General features: G+C 36.5%; 1 protein-coding gene across 1 annotated transcript; it reads left to right on the top strand.

The window, feature by feature from the left end:
- The first annotated feature begins 1,741 nt into the window (after positions 1-1,741).
- Positions 1,742-13,104, top strand: LOC131428102 (girdin). The gene is made up of 8 exons (XM_058591763.1): positions 1,742-2,050; positions 8,517-9,481; positions 9,535-9,826; positions 9,954-11,678; positions 11,745-11,983; positions 12,046-12,121; positions 12,182-12,462; positions 12,516-13,104. Exons 1-8 carry the CDS (start codon positions 2,000-2,002, stop codon positions 13,039-13,041), a joined length of 4,155 nt encoding a protein of 1,384 aa, XP_058447746.1. The 5' UTR covers positions 1,742-1,999; the 3' UTR covers positions 13,042-13,104.
- Positions 13,105-18,249: the final 5,145 nt, after the last annotated feature.

Consider the following 18,249-nt stretch of genomic DNA (forward strand, 5'->3'; position numbering starts at 1 on the left):
TGTTATAAAATTCAGATTTAAATTTTGTAACTGGCATAAATTATGCATCTAGAACTAGAACACTGCTGAATATGCCCTAAGGTTATGTTTCTATGAAATACAATCTGCATGCGGCCCTAATGACAAATCTAATCAATACTAAAATTATATTGGAATAAGTTTCATTGACTTTTCACCTAACATGTATATAATATTCTTATTAATTTGAAGATGGTTATGAAGATTCAAAACTTATTGGACAACATTCAGTTTTTACGAGCACCTTCATTAAAGGTTATAAGTTTTCGGGAGCGGGTCATATCGCCGAAAGTCGTTTCGCCGAATGCTATTTCGCCGAAACTCGTTTCGCCGAATAGGTCATTTCGCCGAAAGGGTCATTTCGCCGAAAGGGTCATTTTGCCGAAAGGGTAATTTTGCCGTAAGGGTCATATCTCCTGCATGTTATGTCTCCTGTATAACTGATGTGGCGCAGCCACATAACCGAAGCCAAGATTGCTCGGCGGCACAAAGCCGCCGAGCCGACGCCAGCTGAGTCGGCCGCCGACCCGCCGTCGGAAGCGGCGGCCTCTTGCATACAAACCTGTAACCGCCTCGTTTGCCCGGTCTACTCAAAGCTAGGTTTCTTTGCTTTAGTTAGGTCTGAACGAGCGGTAGCGAGGTCGGACAGCACATGAACTAAAACGATGTGGCGTAGCCGCATTAGTATTTTATCATTTTCACTTAACAAACGGAAAATACCACCTACCTTTGCCTGGTAGATACACCTATGCAATTGCTTTGATGCTTACTAGCTAATAGTCAACAAGTTTTCTTGGAAACTACTTTCTGAGGTTCATGAATCAATCTTTATTCAAGAGTACAACAATCAATCATTATTCAAGAAGTACAATGGTAAGTTAACAAAACGGGCGTTAACGCTATCATCTTTCGTTTGTCTTTAATTTAAATCAATTCTAATTAAGATTTCAAGACGATTTCAGGATTCGGCGAAATGACCCTTTCGGCGAAATGGCTTTCGGCGAAATGGCATTCGGCGAAGTGACCCATTCGGCGAAATAACCCTTTCGGCGAAATGACTTTCGGCGAAACGACTTTCGGCGAAATGGCTTTCGGCAAAATGACCCTGATCCTAAGTTTTCATATGTATTTTATAAGATATCATCTGCATACGATCCAAATGACACATTCAATGAATATACATTATGTAACGGGATAAGTTTTATCGAGTTTTCATACAAATTGTATGTGATATTCTTATCAAGTCATTATTGTTACACTAATTTAGACTTCATGTACATTCTTAATAAAAAAAATATAAGTTTCCATATGGCTTCAATGAGTTATACGATGCATACGATTCATATGACGAATCTAATGAATATAAAAAAGATTTTTATTTCAGTGTATTCAAGACATTTAGCCCAATAACAGGTAGTTTTTATTTTCCGTGTAGTGCATTTAAAATGTTGCCTTTAGGCTTATCGTGCAAATGAGATGTCTTACTAACAAAGTTGCCATACCAAAATCAGTGTTTCATTTTGAAAAATCTGTGTTTCGTATTCTCTATCATAATCTGTGAGAATCAACGAAAAACATTATGAAAATCTATCATTTTGATGAAATATTTATTAAAATTTACGAATTTTGATAAAATCTGTGATCTGGAACACAGAATCTGTGTAGCAAAATAGGAATAAAAACTGTGGTTTTACAGAAAAATCTGTGAATATGGTAACTCTGCTTACCAGTTCTTAAAACATTAGTTAAAACATATCACTTCAAAGTGTTTGAAAATAAATTTTCTCTCATCATGGAGTCAATATTTTATGAATTGTATACCAATTGATTGATAGTGTCGTGCCTTTGGTTTATTTGGGAATGATCTACAATTGAGTGTTGTTTTGTATGATACGTATGTTGAGTGTTGTCTTGTATGATATATGAAACGGCGAAACAGATTAGTGAAGGTTGTGTGTAAAGGTTGGAGAAACAAAGAAAAATGTCGACCAGCGAAATTGAAGATTTCGTAAATGGATCACTTATTTCGTGGGTGAGTTTGGTTTTTTAATTTGGTACTTGGTTTCTTGCAGTGTAATCTCATTGTTTTATAATGTTACGATATTCATATTTAACGAACCATATGAATAATAAATTGAATATTTGTTTTGGAATTATCATACAGACGTATAAACATATATATATATATATATATATATATATATATATATATATATATATATATATATATATATATATATATATATATATATATATATATATATATATATATATATATATATATATATATATATATATATATATATATATACATATATATAATAGGATAGGATACTGATAGGACACGAATCTCTCAAAGAAATAATATTACTAGTAGCAACGAATTACAATTTCCTCGAGGAACAATCAAGGTGAAACGTAAGTACTCTGATAGAATGTCTCTACATCTGCACACGAAACGAAATTTATCAAAATTCCTACCAAGGTAAAAAGCGACTTTCTTTTAGAAAATAACTTGGAAGTTGACTCACACTTTACAATTCACTCAGTCTCAGACTCTCATGTTATAATGCCCATTATAAATCATTCTTCTGAAACATGTAGTGTCACAATAAGCAATCATATCATTAAACCAGAAATTAACTACTTTGAAGCCATTACGTTAGAGTCTCAAACAAATCCAACATTAGGCGAAAAAATTCTATATACGATCAGCTTAGGACATAGCATCTTAATGATGATGAAAAAAAAATTACCTAGTTTCTCAACACGAAAATATTTTCTTTTCGGGAGGCGCTCAAAACTTTCTTTCGCGAGCGCAATAAAACAATATTAAAACGAAGGATGAAGCACCAATACATACTGAGTCCTATAGGTACCCATATTATCACCGTGAAGAGGTTAAGAGATAAATTGAAAAACTACTCGATCAAGGAATTATTTGTCATTCGGATAGCCCTTGGACCTCCTCGGTATGGATAGTACCAGAAAAACAAAAATGGCGGCTAGTGATTGACTACCGCAAACTAAATGAGAAAACGGTTGATGATCGTTATCCAATACCGAACATCACCGACATCCTACACAAACTAGGAAGGAGTATGTATTTTTCCACGTTCGATCTCGCATCTGGGTTTCACCAAGTAGAGATAGAAGAAAAGGACATCCCAAAAACAGCATTTGGTGTTTGGGCTAAAGAACGCACCTTCAACTTTTCAATGTGTGATGGACAATGTTCTTCGCGAGCATATAGGTGTTATCTATCTAGTGTATATGGATAACATCATTGTCTTTTCCACAAGCCTAACAGAGCACATGGACAATTTAGTAAAAATGTTCAAGCCTTTGCCAAAGCACAATCTCAAAGTGCAAATGGACAAGAGTGAGTTCTCACGGAGAGAGGTTGCTTTCTTAGGCCACATTGTCACACCAAAAGGTTACGAAAAAAAATATTGAGAAGCCACTTACTAATGCTCTAAGAAAATCAGAAACCATTTCTCACTCAGAAGAATTTGTTAACGCCTTCGAACACTGTAAATCAATTCTATTAGGATAAGTAGTAACATTTTACAATTTTACAATCAATTTATTTTGATTACAGACGCCAACAATTTTTCAATTGGCGCTGTACTCTCTCAAGGGGCTCTCGGAAACGATATGCCAATAGCTTTCACTTTCCGAACCCTTAAATACTCGGCTATAGAGAAAGAGTTCTTAGCCGTAGTTAGGGTTTGCAAATATCCGTCCGTACCTCTAAGGAAAGAAATTCACTCTGTACACGGATCATAAGTCGCTCACATATGGTCTCAACTTGAAGGACACCAACAATAGACTTGTCCTTTGACGTCTTTCACTGAGCGAATTCGACAATGAAATAGGCTACCCCCCGCGCAAGCAAAACGTAGTCGCTGATAGCTTCTCTTGGATTCGAAATGAGCTTAATAATAATTAATGTGCATAATCAGGCGCGTAGCCAGAGAAAATTTTCGGGGGGGGGGTTTTAGAACATGGTGATAAATCAACACATGTACAATTTATATCACAATGTTTCCCATGGGTTATAATTTTTTGTTTCGGGGGGGTTTGAACCCCTAAAACCCCCCCCTGTGTACGCGCCTGTGCATAATCCAATATGATCGTTCACTCAGCTGACACGGATCATTCCGAGTTTATAAATTGTACAAAACAACCGCTAAATGCTTTCAGTAACCAAATATTTCTGAAATTAGGACCCGATAAACCCAATCATTACGAAGAAATCTTTCCAAGAGTCTACCGAAGAACCATAACGTTATGTGTCTGGGTTACCAATAATGTATAACATGTTTAGGGATTATATGGATTTAAAACGGACAAATTTTATTTATTGCCCTGAGAACCTCATGAACCTTGTTCAGACCGTGTATAAAAATAATTTTAATAGAGTGAATCGATTCAAAGTATATATAACACAAAAGTTGCTAATAGACTTAAGAACCCTAGAAGAAGAAAATCTCATTATAAAGCAATCATCACGCCACAGAAAATTGTTTTTGACAACGAACCATCCTTAAGATCAATTGAAATTAGAGGACTACTTCACGACCTAGAATATTTAAGTATTCTTCACCCCTACTAACCACAGTGAGAGTAACGTTACTGTTGAGAGATTTTACTCGACCATTGCAGAAATATTTCGTTGTATCAAAGCAACATTTAAAGAACTAGACTTTAAAAAACCTTCTATATCGCTTGCATCGAATATAACAACACCATCCATTCCGCTAATAAAATGAAGCCTAGAGAAGGTTATTGTGGGCAGAAAAACTCCCAGGAAAGGCCTCTATATGCGGTAATGCTAATAGAAAATAGAAACAAAGTGTACGATGAGATCATTTTGGCCCATGAAAAATCAGAACAAGAAAATTTGCGCTATAATAATAAAAGCAAAGAAGACATTCCTCAATTTGAACAAAATTCAACCAATGTTGCAAATATTCTTCGTGCAACTAATTCATTCACGCATCCTTGCTGTGATTATACTGCCTTCGAATATGCCAGTCTCGAACAACGTTGAACTATTCACTGCTCGAAAGAGAGAAGGGTGCAAAAGGAATAAGCAATAATCGTAGAGAACCCGAATATACTAATCCATTCTTCGCTGCTGGTATACATCGTGCATGTTCGTTTTATACATTCGTTTGTCATTCGTTCATTTATTTTATTCTTCGAATTGGTTCGAATAGCGTCACGGCGAAGATCGTTGGTTTCCATTCTTCGCGAAGCATTTTTCATCTAATAAAATCATCATATCTCGTTCGGTAGCAGTAATGGGAGAATGCTGGAATATGGTTCATCACATACACATAAGACTATGGTAATAGTGCGGGGGGAAACATCTTAATTTGCATGTTTCAAAGACAGCACGAACGATCATCGCGAATTAGGTTTGGCGATGATCGCTGTATGAATATTCGTTCGATATTCGCGTTAAGTCATTCGGGGGTATGTCCAATGCGAATAACAACTGCAAGGAATAGATATTCGTGCAAGTAACGAAGCAGCGTCGGCTTCGTTCGCGCCTGAATATACGAACAAGTCCGAATACCAGAACGATTATCGAACAAAGGCGAAGGAAAGCGAGCGATGATCATAGACATTCGTTGTATTTTTGATATTCGAGCAACATTGAATTCAACTAGATACAAGAAAGTGCAAGGAATAAAGAAAAAACAATTTTTAATCCACCTAGTGGTGTAATGATGCCTTTCTCATATCACTCATAACATCATAAATGTTACTGTAAAAATAACTTCATTGAATAGAAAAGTTTGTTAATCTAACAAAATCTACAAATTCTGTTAACCCTGTAGTTCCGGAACCGGAAGTAGTATCCACAACAAATTTAAGAATTCCGTATGAAACTGTAAGGTCCTCTTAGGAGGACAATAGAGCTTCGCATGCATTGTTGCTGATGTCCACTAGTTGACTCCTTTCACAGATCGTGATTTGTTTGACTTCTCGATATTGGGATGATAGCTAGTATCTGTAGTGAATTTATCAAAACTGTGTTATGTGTCATGTAACGGGATAACGGTTCGATAATAACTACTCGTAGGATATCGGTTGTGGTTACTGACGATAAATAATGTTGATAACATTATTTGCATATTCTATTGCTTATAGATTTTTGCCTTTCTGATATAGAAAGGCTATGCAATCACTGTGAAAAATAACTCTTTACCCGTGGCCCGGCCGAATGTGATTTTCCCAAACTTAGATTCAAATGAAAGGTCTTACGGCCTCATGTAATTTTCCTGAGTTTGATTTGGATACGACTACCAGGATACGAGTACCAGAATATTATTTGGATCCGACTTCCGGTTCGGTAGTTATGGGGTAAAATGTGCAAAAAAATTGAGAAAATATGTTTTCTAACTTTTCTCATAGATGGCGCGCCCGATTTTCACAAGCTTAGGTAATGTGATAAGGAGCTATAGTCAGATGGGTTAATAGTTCTTCCTGGAATGAATGAATCATTTCTGTATTGACCTTAAATAGGGTTTAGCAGATTGTTTGGCATTCTGTATAGGGTGCCGAATTTACTTCTGTTCGTACATACTGCGAATCGCTGCTGAATTTTGCTGCTTTTGTAAAATCTCTATATCCTCTCGGAGGTTGGAGGTTTTATTAACTGTGCATTTTGGTACCTGCAGATCATTCAACATCCTTTCGGGGATACAGAACGATTGTTTCTTTATATTTTGTGCTGTTTTTCAATTTCATCCAATTCACAACTCACTTCCATGTTCCTTTTATTCTTCCCTTTCCATCCAGAAATTGATGAGAAGCTACGGCAAGGTACAAATCTCCAAATAACTGAGGGAACGTGCCACTTGAGCCAATTAGTTCTGATACCTGATTCGTGTTGAGAAACTAATTTAAGTAATTTCTTTTTTTCATCATCATTAAGATGCTCTGTCCTAAGTTGATCGTATATAGATTTTTTTCGCTTAATATTGGATTTGTTTGACTCTAACGTATTGGCTTTAAAGTTGTTAATTTCTGGTTCAAGGATATCGTTATTTATTGTGACACTACATGTTTTAGAAGAATGATTCATAATGGGCATTATAACATGAGAGTCTACGGCTGAGTATAATCCAGAGTGAATTGTAAAGTGTGTAGTAATATGATTTGCCTTGAAATTTTTAAGTGATTCGTATCCTATCAGCCCATCAAAAAAATGGGGGAAAATCGAAAATAAGGAATATTTGTTTTTTTGTATCAGGAATGGTATGTAACGGGTTCAGTTCTATGAATTGGTTAACTGTATGTGTGCCTTCTTACATTTCTTATGGTAGTGGGTGTTCTGTACCTGTAATTTTGTAAATTCACATGTTTTGCCTTACTCGTAGAGAAAGGCTATGCAATCGCAATGCAAACTGACCTTACAACCGAGGCCCGGGGGGCCGAGTGTCATATATTATTCGATTCAGTTCGTCGAGATCACAAAATGTCTGTGTGTATGTGACAAATAATGTCAATCGATTTTCTCAGAGATGACTGAACCGATTTTCACAAACTTAGATTTAAATGAAAAGTCTTGTGGCCTCATTTATTTTTCCTGAGTTTGATTTGGATACGACTACCAGCTCCGGAAAATGAAGAAATATATACAAATTTATGAAAAAATGCGCACTCAATTTTTTCGGCAATTTCTTAACCGATTTCCATAAACTAAGAAGCAAATAAAAGGTCTCAAACTCCGAAAAGTTCAACCTAATTCGACTTGTTGTTCCGGTATTACAGTGCGATTAGTGAAATGCATGGTTGGCACATTTGAAACTATTTTTTAGGTGAAAAATATGTGAATTTGTAAATCTCTTTTCAATTTGTACCTACTTGTTAGTGTTATCACAAAATCATGATAACTATACTTTTCTATAATTTCTTTGTCTTTGTCATGTAGAAAGTTTATGCAATTACTTGATAAATTGACTAGTGAAAATTGGCCCGAAGGGCGTTCTATATCATTCGACACAGTGTGCGGGTATGTATGAGTATGAGTATGTGTCAAATAATGTCACTAAGAAAATTTTAAAAAATCCATAGTCCCATAAATTGGATTGCTATGCTATTGAATTTAATCATGTGTGTGTTTTAAATTGCACACCATAATTTAGAGTGAGTGCAAAAAAGGGAAAAATTCTTTTAGATTTGGCTCAAAACTTAGGTTCAAATTAAAGTTTCTTATACGTTGCTGTTTAATTTCATCCGGGTTCGACTTCCGGTTCTAGAACTATAGGGAAAAGTGTGTTTAATCATTTAGTTCGACGATGATGACATAATGTTAACAAGATTCATTACCAGAGATAGTTTCTTATTTTATTCAAGTTTGAAAAAAAAATTCTTGGCAGAATCTTATTCTGATATTTTCGGAAATATTAATAATATAAGAAAGGCATCATTATACCACTAGGTGAATTCAAAACGATTTTATTTATTTTTATTCCTAGATTGAATCATGCCTTCCTCGACATGAGATAATTGCCGGATACGTATCTTTGTTGGATGGTACAATTTTACACGCTGTTTATCTTCAAATTGATCCTGAACCACAGTACCATCCAGTCAAGTTAAAAAATGTGGAAGGTCTTTCATTGACAATTAGCCGATCTCGGAACTTTGATGCTATTGTACGAAACCTCCGAAACCTCTACGATGAAGAATTAGGTCAGACAATACTTGCTTTACCGGACTGTTCAATCCTTGGTCAAGCCCCAGAATCACGAGCCGGATTGGACCAAATGAAACTTTTAATAACCCTTTTATTAGGTGCTGCTGTTCAATGTCCAAACAAAGAAATATTTATAGCCCGCATTAAAGAGCTTGATTTAGACACGCAACATGCGATTGTAGAAGTTATAAAGCAGGTTACAGACAGTCAAACATTAGTTCTGACGCAAGAAGCGTTAGATCAGCTTCCATCTGAAACCATGTGTAAACACATTGTCAGGCTTGCAAAAGAACGTGATCAATACCATAGCAAATGGATGTCGACTGTGATTTCCGAGAGTCTACACAGTTCTTGCTCCGCAACCACTAGTTCAGCCAACACTCCATCTGCATCTACGGAAAATAACCATCTAGCGGTGGAGTTAGCCGACTATAAGTCCAGGCTGCGGAAGTTACGTCAGGAACTGGAAGAAAAATCAGAATTGTTGATTGAAGTCAAGGAAGAACTTGATCATAAAATTAATCAATACGAAAAGTTACGCGTTGAGAGCCAAGATTGGTATTCTGAAGCCAGGCGATCTGCTGCTTACCGGGATGAAGTGGATGTGTTACGCGAACGTGGCGAAAGAGCAGATCGTCTCGAAATTGAAGTTCAAAAACTAAGAGAAAAACTGTCAGATGCTGAATTCTATCGAACCAGAGTGGAGGAACTTAGAGAAGACAATCGAATGCTCTTGGAAACAAAGTAAATAAATTTCTACTGTTCCTTACAATCTTGTTGAATGCTTTTCTTTACAGAGAAATGCTGGAGGAGCAGTTGCTTCGTTCTCGAAAGCGAAGTGACCAGGTTATGATATTAGAAACAGAAATTATTAAGTTTAAACAATTGCTAAACGACATGTCATTGGAACGTGATGTGGACAAAAGCAAACTTCAAGACTTGCTAGAGGAAAATGTGCAGCTACAGTTAGCTACCAAAAATTTGATGGCTGGATCTGATGCAGTGATTAATCAAAGCCAGTCAGATACAGAGGAAGATTTACCGTCGAATGATAACAGCTTGTCCGAACAATTAACCACTAACGCTCAGGTAACGAACCCAAACCATTTTTTTATGTAGGAGATTATTCATACTTCATACAGTTTTATCACAACAAAACTGAGTTTATTTTTATTTCGATACTTTTAACATTCAATAGATTTGGTTTATATTTTAGTCTCGTGCTCTTAAGTTGGAGTTGGAAAACAGACGTCTTCTTGCAGCTTTGGACAGTCTTAAAGAGTCATCTTTTCATGAGTCTTCGAATAAAATCCTGGAACTGGAGAAGGATAAAAAGAAGCTCTCGCTTCGACTTGATCAGGTGCAGGAGAGTTGTAACCGACATATGCAACAAAACTTAGAACTTGAGAATGTTTTCAAGAATGCATTGGAGGAAAATAAGAAACTTCAAGATGCTTTGGATATCAAGCAGCAGATTCTGGACAAACAAAGTCACGACCGGGACCTTGATCGAATACGTCAAATTGATTTGGAAAAACAAATTGAAAATCTGACTAAGGAGAAACAACGAGTACAAAATTTATGTGAAAGTATTCAACGAAGAACAACAGATCTAGAACGCTCGATAGAAAGTAAAACGAAAGAAGTTCAACAACTGAATGAGCGTTGTCATGAACTAGGTAATGTTAAAAAAAAGAGTTATGAACTCAATGTGAAAATGACAGCATTAGAAAAAGAAAATTGTAGTCAAGCGAAAGATTTGTTGAAGTATAAGGAAATATTGGAGCAAAAGGATGTTAAGTTAGATGAGGCTATCATTAAGTTACATCAAAACGAGAAAGATATTGCACTATTATTGAAGCAGTTGGAAGAGAGTGCTGCCATCGAGAAAAAGCTCCAAGAGATTGAGAAAACGAACAAAGAACTCCTTACTCAGCAAAAAATTCAAAGTGAAACTATTTTAACATTGCAAACAGATTTATATAATGGAACATTGGCTACTAAAAAAGTGAGACAGAATCTAGAGCGGTTGGGATTTAATGAAAACGACATTGAGAAAACTGATTTGAATGTAGAACTCTTCGTTGAAAAACTTTGTAAAAATCCAGAATCATTCAAAACAGTCAGAGAAATAGTTTTGAACGTCGGCAAAGAAATTACCAAATCTGTTGACATATGTGTCCTTTGTCATAAACAAGAAATTTACACAGTCGAGAAAGACATTGAATTTTGTAACTATAACGAAACAGTTTTGCCAAATGATTTGGAAATAAAAATAGAACAATTGAAGATTGAAAATTCCGGCCTTCAATTGACGAACGAATCTCTTCAAGCTGAAAATGTCCGCCAAAAAGTAGAAGTATCGACATTGGGATCCCAAATAACCTCTTTAAATACACAACATGTTGCTTTACAATTGGCAAATTCACAATTAGCTGCTGAGAAAGATATGCTGGTTAAACAGGTGGAGGTTAAAAAGCAAGCTTGTGAATCACTTCAGCATGATCAAGTCACGCTGCAGTGTCTTCATGAACAACTGAGTAGCGAGTATGATTCACTTAACCACGAAAGAGAAATATTAAAAAACTCCGCTCGTGACCTTAAGACGGAAAACCGCGATTTGAAAGAGCATGTATTAATTCTCGAAAAACAATTGGATGATTATAAACTGGAAATTGCGTCGATGAAAGATGGTATTACCAATCTTGCAAATCTAAGAGCAGAACATTCAAAGCTCAAAGATGATTTTAGATGCTTGTTTACGAATAGTGAACGACTTAAACACGAATTCAAGAGTAGACAAGAACAGTATCGGGCTTGTAGGACAGAAAACAGTCGGCTAAAGTTACAAAATACTGAACTTAGTGGTGAATTGAATAACAAAATAGAACAAATCACGAATCTGGAAATTGAATACACGAAAATGCATCAACGATGCGAGGTTAATATCATGCTTTTAAATTTTACAGTTTGTGTAAGATATAAGCGCTTTATTTCGTATTTATAGATTCTTCTACAGATGAACTCTAGTTTAGACATAGACAGACGTACGCTTATGGATCATGTATCTCAGATTTTGGCTCAGTATCACGAGCTTTTAGCTCATTCACTGGAAGATAAGCAGCATTATCATGATGAAGAAAAGAGTTTTACGGATCGTGTAAACAATCTACATCGACAAAAAGAAAAATTAGAAGAGAAGATCATGGAGCACTATCGAAAGTTAGACAGTTGTTCACCGAAAAAGTTAGATACTAAAATTTATTGCATGATACAGTATATGCTAATGGATGCTTTTTATGATGTAGGAAACCTTTTGGTCTAAATTTCGTCAAAAAAGTACGCAAAGCTGGCTCAGAACTCATAAGTCGTGTTCCTAATCGGGTAAATGAAACTTCCGGTACATCATGTTCATTATTTATGATTATTTTACAACAATTCTAGAATCGGCGTTCCTGGGTTGACGAACCAAGACTAACACAATCTCAATTTACACTTGGATCTGAATCTGGTGGTAACGAGTCAGATAATAGTATAGAAGAACCCAACTCGGTAGCATCCGATACCAATCTGCTTCAAAGACACTCGGTTCTACGGCAAAGCTTACAGCGGAAACCCAACAATGAGGTTTTGAATAAGACTCTTCTAAGAGGTGGCATTAGAAGTAGCTTACAAGCATCCCGAAGAGACGAAGTTAGCCAGGCACACAGAAATAGCTTCCCAGGGTAAGTAAGTAGGTATAATAACTGATAATTTTAATGATTGTTCAAATATTTAGATTTGATACTGGAAATGACGCTTTAAACCTTGGAAATCCTGGAACGCGTCGCACGGTTTATTTAATGGAAGAAAAACCGATAGACAAAACTAACGCTGGCTCTAGCACTACAGCAGGTGTAGTTGGTTTAACAGACTCATCACCTTCAGTGTCATTGACATCACCACCACCAGCGACGTCTGTTGTGGATACTGAACAATCTCAGTTAGCATCGATGAATAATACTGTAAATAGTTCGAGCACAACTTCAACTGTCAGTGGAATCAATCCTGTAACAACAAGCAATGATACGCTTCTTCTGCTCAATCGAATTACCACGACGACAACTCTTAAAACATTAGATTCAAGTTTGCAACCTAAGACAACATCGGAGTGTTCAAATCCATCTGAATGTTCCGGAACAACCAACATGGATACGACGGTTGTTGTTTCAGATGATGCTAATAAAAAAGATTCTGTTCCAAAATCTAAAAATGATACAAAAAATCGCGAAAGCACGATATGGTATGAATACGGGTGTGTATGAAAATAATTATCAGAATACCTTGAATTTTAAAGGTATTTTGAGAATAAACAATAAATCGTTAAACTTGTGCTTTTTTATCTACGAAAAATTGTTAAAAATTATTAAAACATATTTTTACCACGAATAAGCATTTCACCATGGCATATACAACAAATAAGACATAAATGCAGTGTACAAGTAATATCTAAACACAGCCTTGCAGAAGTCAACATACTACAGTGGGCAAAAAGTAGTAAGACTTTTGAATTATATTTCGCGCGGAAACATCCGCGAAAATTTTTTTTGTCTAGGCTGGTATGACTGTCAGTGACATCTGTGTCAAGTGTCATGTCAAAATATTCATTAGTAGTTAGTATACGTCTGTCGTTCTGAAGTATTAAAAGTGCAATCGGCGAATTTTACAAGAAAAAAATTATTCAACAAAGAAGTTCCATTAAATTTAATGCGCGGAATCAAACTTCCGGTGCCGAAACGTTCAGAATGTTGCAAAAGGCTTTGAGTGATAATTGTATGTCGCGAGCAAGAGTTTTTGATTGGTACAAGTTGTTTAAAGAGGGTCGACGCATTTACGATGAACCAGGACAGCCATTAACATCAATTGATAATGGACACGTGTTGGTTGGTGGTTCCAAAATCACGATAATGCACCGTCGCATACTGCATTGATTCTTCGTGATTTTTTCGCCAAAACTCAACCATCGTTCAGTAACCACCGTATTTGCCTGATTTAGCTCCGTCTGACTTCTGGCTATTCAGTAAACTCAAACGACCGCTCCGAGGAAACCGGTTTGAGTCAATTGAAGACATCAAACGTGAATCGCTACGCGCGGGCTATTTCGGAATTTGAATTTAACAACTGTTTCGAGGATTGAAAAAAAAAGTTGGAACAAGTGTATTGTGGCCGAGCGGGTTTAGTTTTAAGGGGACGAAATAGATTTGAATGAATAAATAAAGAATTTTAAAAGAAAGCTGCACTGAGCAAAATACCATAGTAACCGTAGCCTGTTTTCCATCGTCATTTCAACTATATGCTTAAATAGTAGCAACAATCATGATATATGACTATTCACCATCTGTATTGTATAAATTACTAGACAACCAAGACTACGACTTGACTAAACTATTTGTATTAATGACTTTTCTGGCATAGTCATCCTGACAATGGTAGTCATCTCAAATATAAGAACAAATAGTTAAAATCACAATTTCTAGTAAGGTGAAATTGCTCTCGAGCCTTGATATATGAGGAGCTAAATAGTTATCGCTACCATGTAAATATGTTCACAATATAATAATGTTACCATAAATAGATACATGGTTTAAAAGACGATTATGTAGTTTGAAAACACTATTCATGTAGTCCATATCAACAGAATTTATGTAGGAAGCACATTATCGTATAGTGTTTTTCAACCTACTAAGTATTACATTTGTGCTGACTATACAAATTGTCAATGAACGGGTGTACTGTTATTGTCACATACAGTTACAATTTAGCAGAAAATTTCGAACATGGGTAACAAATCAGTGATGGATTTGAACAAAATATTCTATATTGTGACTGTGTACTTTGGTAGGTCTTACAGGTAGGTAAAGTTTGTAGCCTTACTAGTTTCCGTCGTTGAAATTTAATTTTTCAACAATTTTCCGGCAACGGTTATGTTTTCCAGTGAAATCAACATCTCGTATACGGTTTATTATTCATTATCGGTCGCTGTAGAAACAACATCAAGCGATTGATGAAAAGGAAGATTATCATTTGATTCCCGGATTCAATTCGCTCGAATCCGACGGAAAATCGCAGGTGGGCATCGAGGTTTGCATCTGGACTTGGCTAATAATTTCTTTCCTGCTGCCAATTCCTGCTTTACAAAAAACTCCACCGGACAGAGCCTTGGATCAACTGATGCTATCAAGCAATGCTAAGCAATATTTCACCAGGTATATTATCATTTGATTTGATGCGAAAATAAAATAGAGTTTAATGAAATTATTTTGTTGTTCTTATTTTAGAATTTAAATTCATAAAACTTTTCAACATTAGCTCATGTTTTGCTGATCTTCAGCATTGTTGAATCAACCACTGCTTTTAGTTTCAAAATAACTAGAAGTGAAATGTCAAAAATACCATGACTCTGGTTATAGCAAAAACTACAATGTAAAAAAAATATTCGGTCATGGTTAGGCTAACCATCTCAATCGTATTAGTTATTTATACAATACACTGTTCAATATTACTATTCTAGAGCCGATACCATTCATAGTAAACATGAACTTGACTATTGTTGAAATCATCTAAATTCATAGTCGGCTGAAAACCACTATACGCTCATGGTCAAGTTGGCCCTCTATATAGTAACAGTTACCATACTATTTTTCTGAGTGTGGTATGATTTTTGATAACGGAGTGCCATGCCAAACCGAACGTCATAGATCAACACTCCACTTCCCAGTAAATCCGAACATCGGACGCATCGTGCAAGAAAGCTTTTGATTGCGTTTCGAGCTTGCATAGTGTATCGGTAGAACAAAAGAGTGAAGATATACCAAAGCAGAGAGCGGATGTCTGATTACTCAGGTGATGAGATATATCGGGGTTGGATTTCCAACCTCGAACCTAGGGTCAGAGTTTTTCTGGCCCTAAGAGGCGAATGACCTAAAGGTTAAAGCCTCTATGATCGAAACAAAAGAATGTTTAACACTCTTTCACACCCTATCGGGAAGATGTCGGCTCGAAAATGCCTTGTTTGATATTCCTTCGCTCTGTTTCTCTAGCGATGCATAATGTAAACATAAAGCTTTTTTTATGTCGACGCGGTTGATGTAAATGGTGCAGAATTGTCCGATGACGGGCCGATTGAAGCGCTACGATCGGCCCTATATCGTGCTCAATCGGTCCGATAATCGGACCGATGATCGGACTTATGCGGGTCTACAAATTTCACTGGGTTTCGACAACCACGAAAGATGAATAAGTGTGTAAATGTTCTGGACTGGACACACAGTATGACAGTAGACCTTCTTAGGACCCACGATGTAAAATACCCTGGTGATCACGTTTTTCTGTGTTAGTGCGGTTGTCACTTTATTTTGGAATAACAGAGAGACGTGAAGAAGAAAAAACATTAACAAATGCCGTTCCGGGAGTTGCTTTTATGAAAATATTTAGAGTTGGCTCTGTTTGCGAAAATATTGACAGTGAAATGCGGTGTTTTGTTCCGGGATGTTTCAATCGTTTTCATCACCTGCATTTGAAATGCCACCCACAGCACAATCACTCCATTATCCATAATAACTGTAATAGATACTACAGTGCGATCCGCAAAATCCTTCCTCCAACGAAATGAACAGAATCGGATGTGTGTAAAATTTTCTATATTTCGATGTTACCTTGCAAACCCTTGAAGAAAAAATGTCCAGATGTTCAATTAGTGCCAAAGATTCGCCAGGCTGCGCGTCAACTGGAGTAACTTAGAAGTGTAATCCCGAATTGAAATGGTCGTTTGTTTATGTTTTCATGCTTGAATCCCGGCGCGGCATATTTAATTTCGTGAGAAAATTACCAACATAACCAAAAATTTCTTATCACGCCACCAGTGTATTTTACTTCGTGCAGTGATGGTCTGTATCAAGCAGAGATGCCAGGTAAAAATTTCAAATATCTGCAGACAGGGTTTCAAAAGTCTGTAAATGTGATAAAATCTGCAGTCAGCTAGCATGCCTTACTGGCAGCAATTTCTCTATTAAGTATGACACCAGCGCTGCCAACTATACCGATTTCTCGGTATTTATACCGATTTTGGGATTCGATACAGGAATACAGTTATGCTCTCTCAAAATCTCAAAATAACGATATTTCAATTTTCATACAGATAAATACCGATTCAGTTTTTGTGTGTTGGATTCCATAGGGGTAAACCAGGTCGAGCGAACTTTTTTTGTAGCAAAATCAGTTTCCGCACTAGATCGATGTTTGATTTTTCCACAGGCCCGTGCGCAGGAATCATCCATGGGAGGGGGGGGGGGGGTTTTTCAAGGGGAGAGGGGGTGTCCAAAAGGCGAAAAGGCGCCTCATCCACTATATTGACAATGTAAAACGAATTCTGACAGGCTCGTGCGCAGGAATCATTAAAGCGGGGTAGGGGGGGAGTTTAAATTATGTTAGTTTATAAATTGATAAAAAATATGAATTGTCAAGTTATTTGCACTTTAATATAATAAGTACTCCATTGTTCATGAAACTTAATTTAAAAAAAATCTTCATGGGGGGGGGGGGGTTAAAACCCCCAAAACCCCCCATGCGCACGGGCCTGTTTTTCCAGAAAGATATTGTACAGATAGATACGCCAAATACAGATTTTTGGAAAAAAACAGTTGACAGCACTGTATGACACGTAAAACTGATTTGGCGAGCAAAAAAAAGGTCGCGTCAATTTCAAAAGTCTGGTAAATCATGACGAAAGTTCCGAAAAACTCGATTTTCAAAAGTCTCCACAACTAATGTACGACTGAAACGATCCGGCTTTTTTAATCACCGTCACCGGAACGTCAGCCTCCGTCCAAATTAGTCAAATGAATTTTCCCTTTGCGCATTCACGTCCGTCAACGGCAAGCTCCGTCAACATTTCTCCGAAAGAATATTTGACGGACTGTGATTATCGCACACATGCACAATTCATATGATTACGGTATTGAGATGACGTTTGTTATGTATACACGCTTAGAAAAAGTTACTCCGAGTTTGAGTACTAGTTACTCATTTTCAAATGATACATAGAAACGTCAAAAATTGAGTAGTTATCATCAATGATATTGAGTAACTCCTACTCTAAATTTGAGTTTTACGCAATAACTCGTTTTTTTTGTTACTATTCGCAAGATCAATCTAAAAGTTGTAATAACCATTTGTAGCAACAGGTTGTATATTTTGTTAGTGAGATCGCGTATTTCGAGGGTGAGTCGCTCAACACAAACGGTGTTGTGTCTGCAAAAACCGGAATGATAAACTCCGTGTTGTGCTTTAGAATGGAACCGAATATGCTCAAATGTCATTTATGAGGTATAAGTGTATGATTGGTGCTTGAGCATAACTGACATCTATGTTAATTTGCGATTGACACACTACTCCAAGCGACCACTACTTGATATAGTATTGAGTTCAATTAATTATAATTTTAATACAATACATTTAGAAAAGGAGCAATTTTT

Source organism: Malaya genurostris, chromosome 2 (assembly GCF_030247185.1).
Source record: "Malaya genurostris strain Urasoe2022 chromosome 2, Malgen_1.1, whole genome shotgun sequence".
In the NCBI taxonomy this organism is placed as follows: Eukaryota; Metazoa; Arthropoda; class Insecta; order Diptera; family Culicidae; genus Malaya; species Malaya genurostris.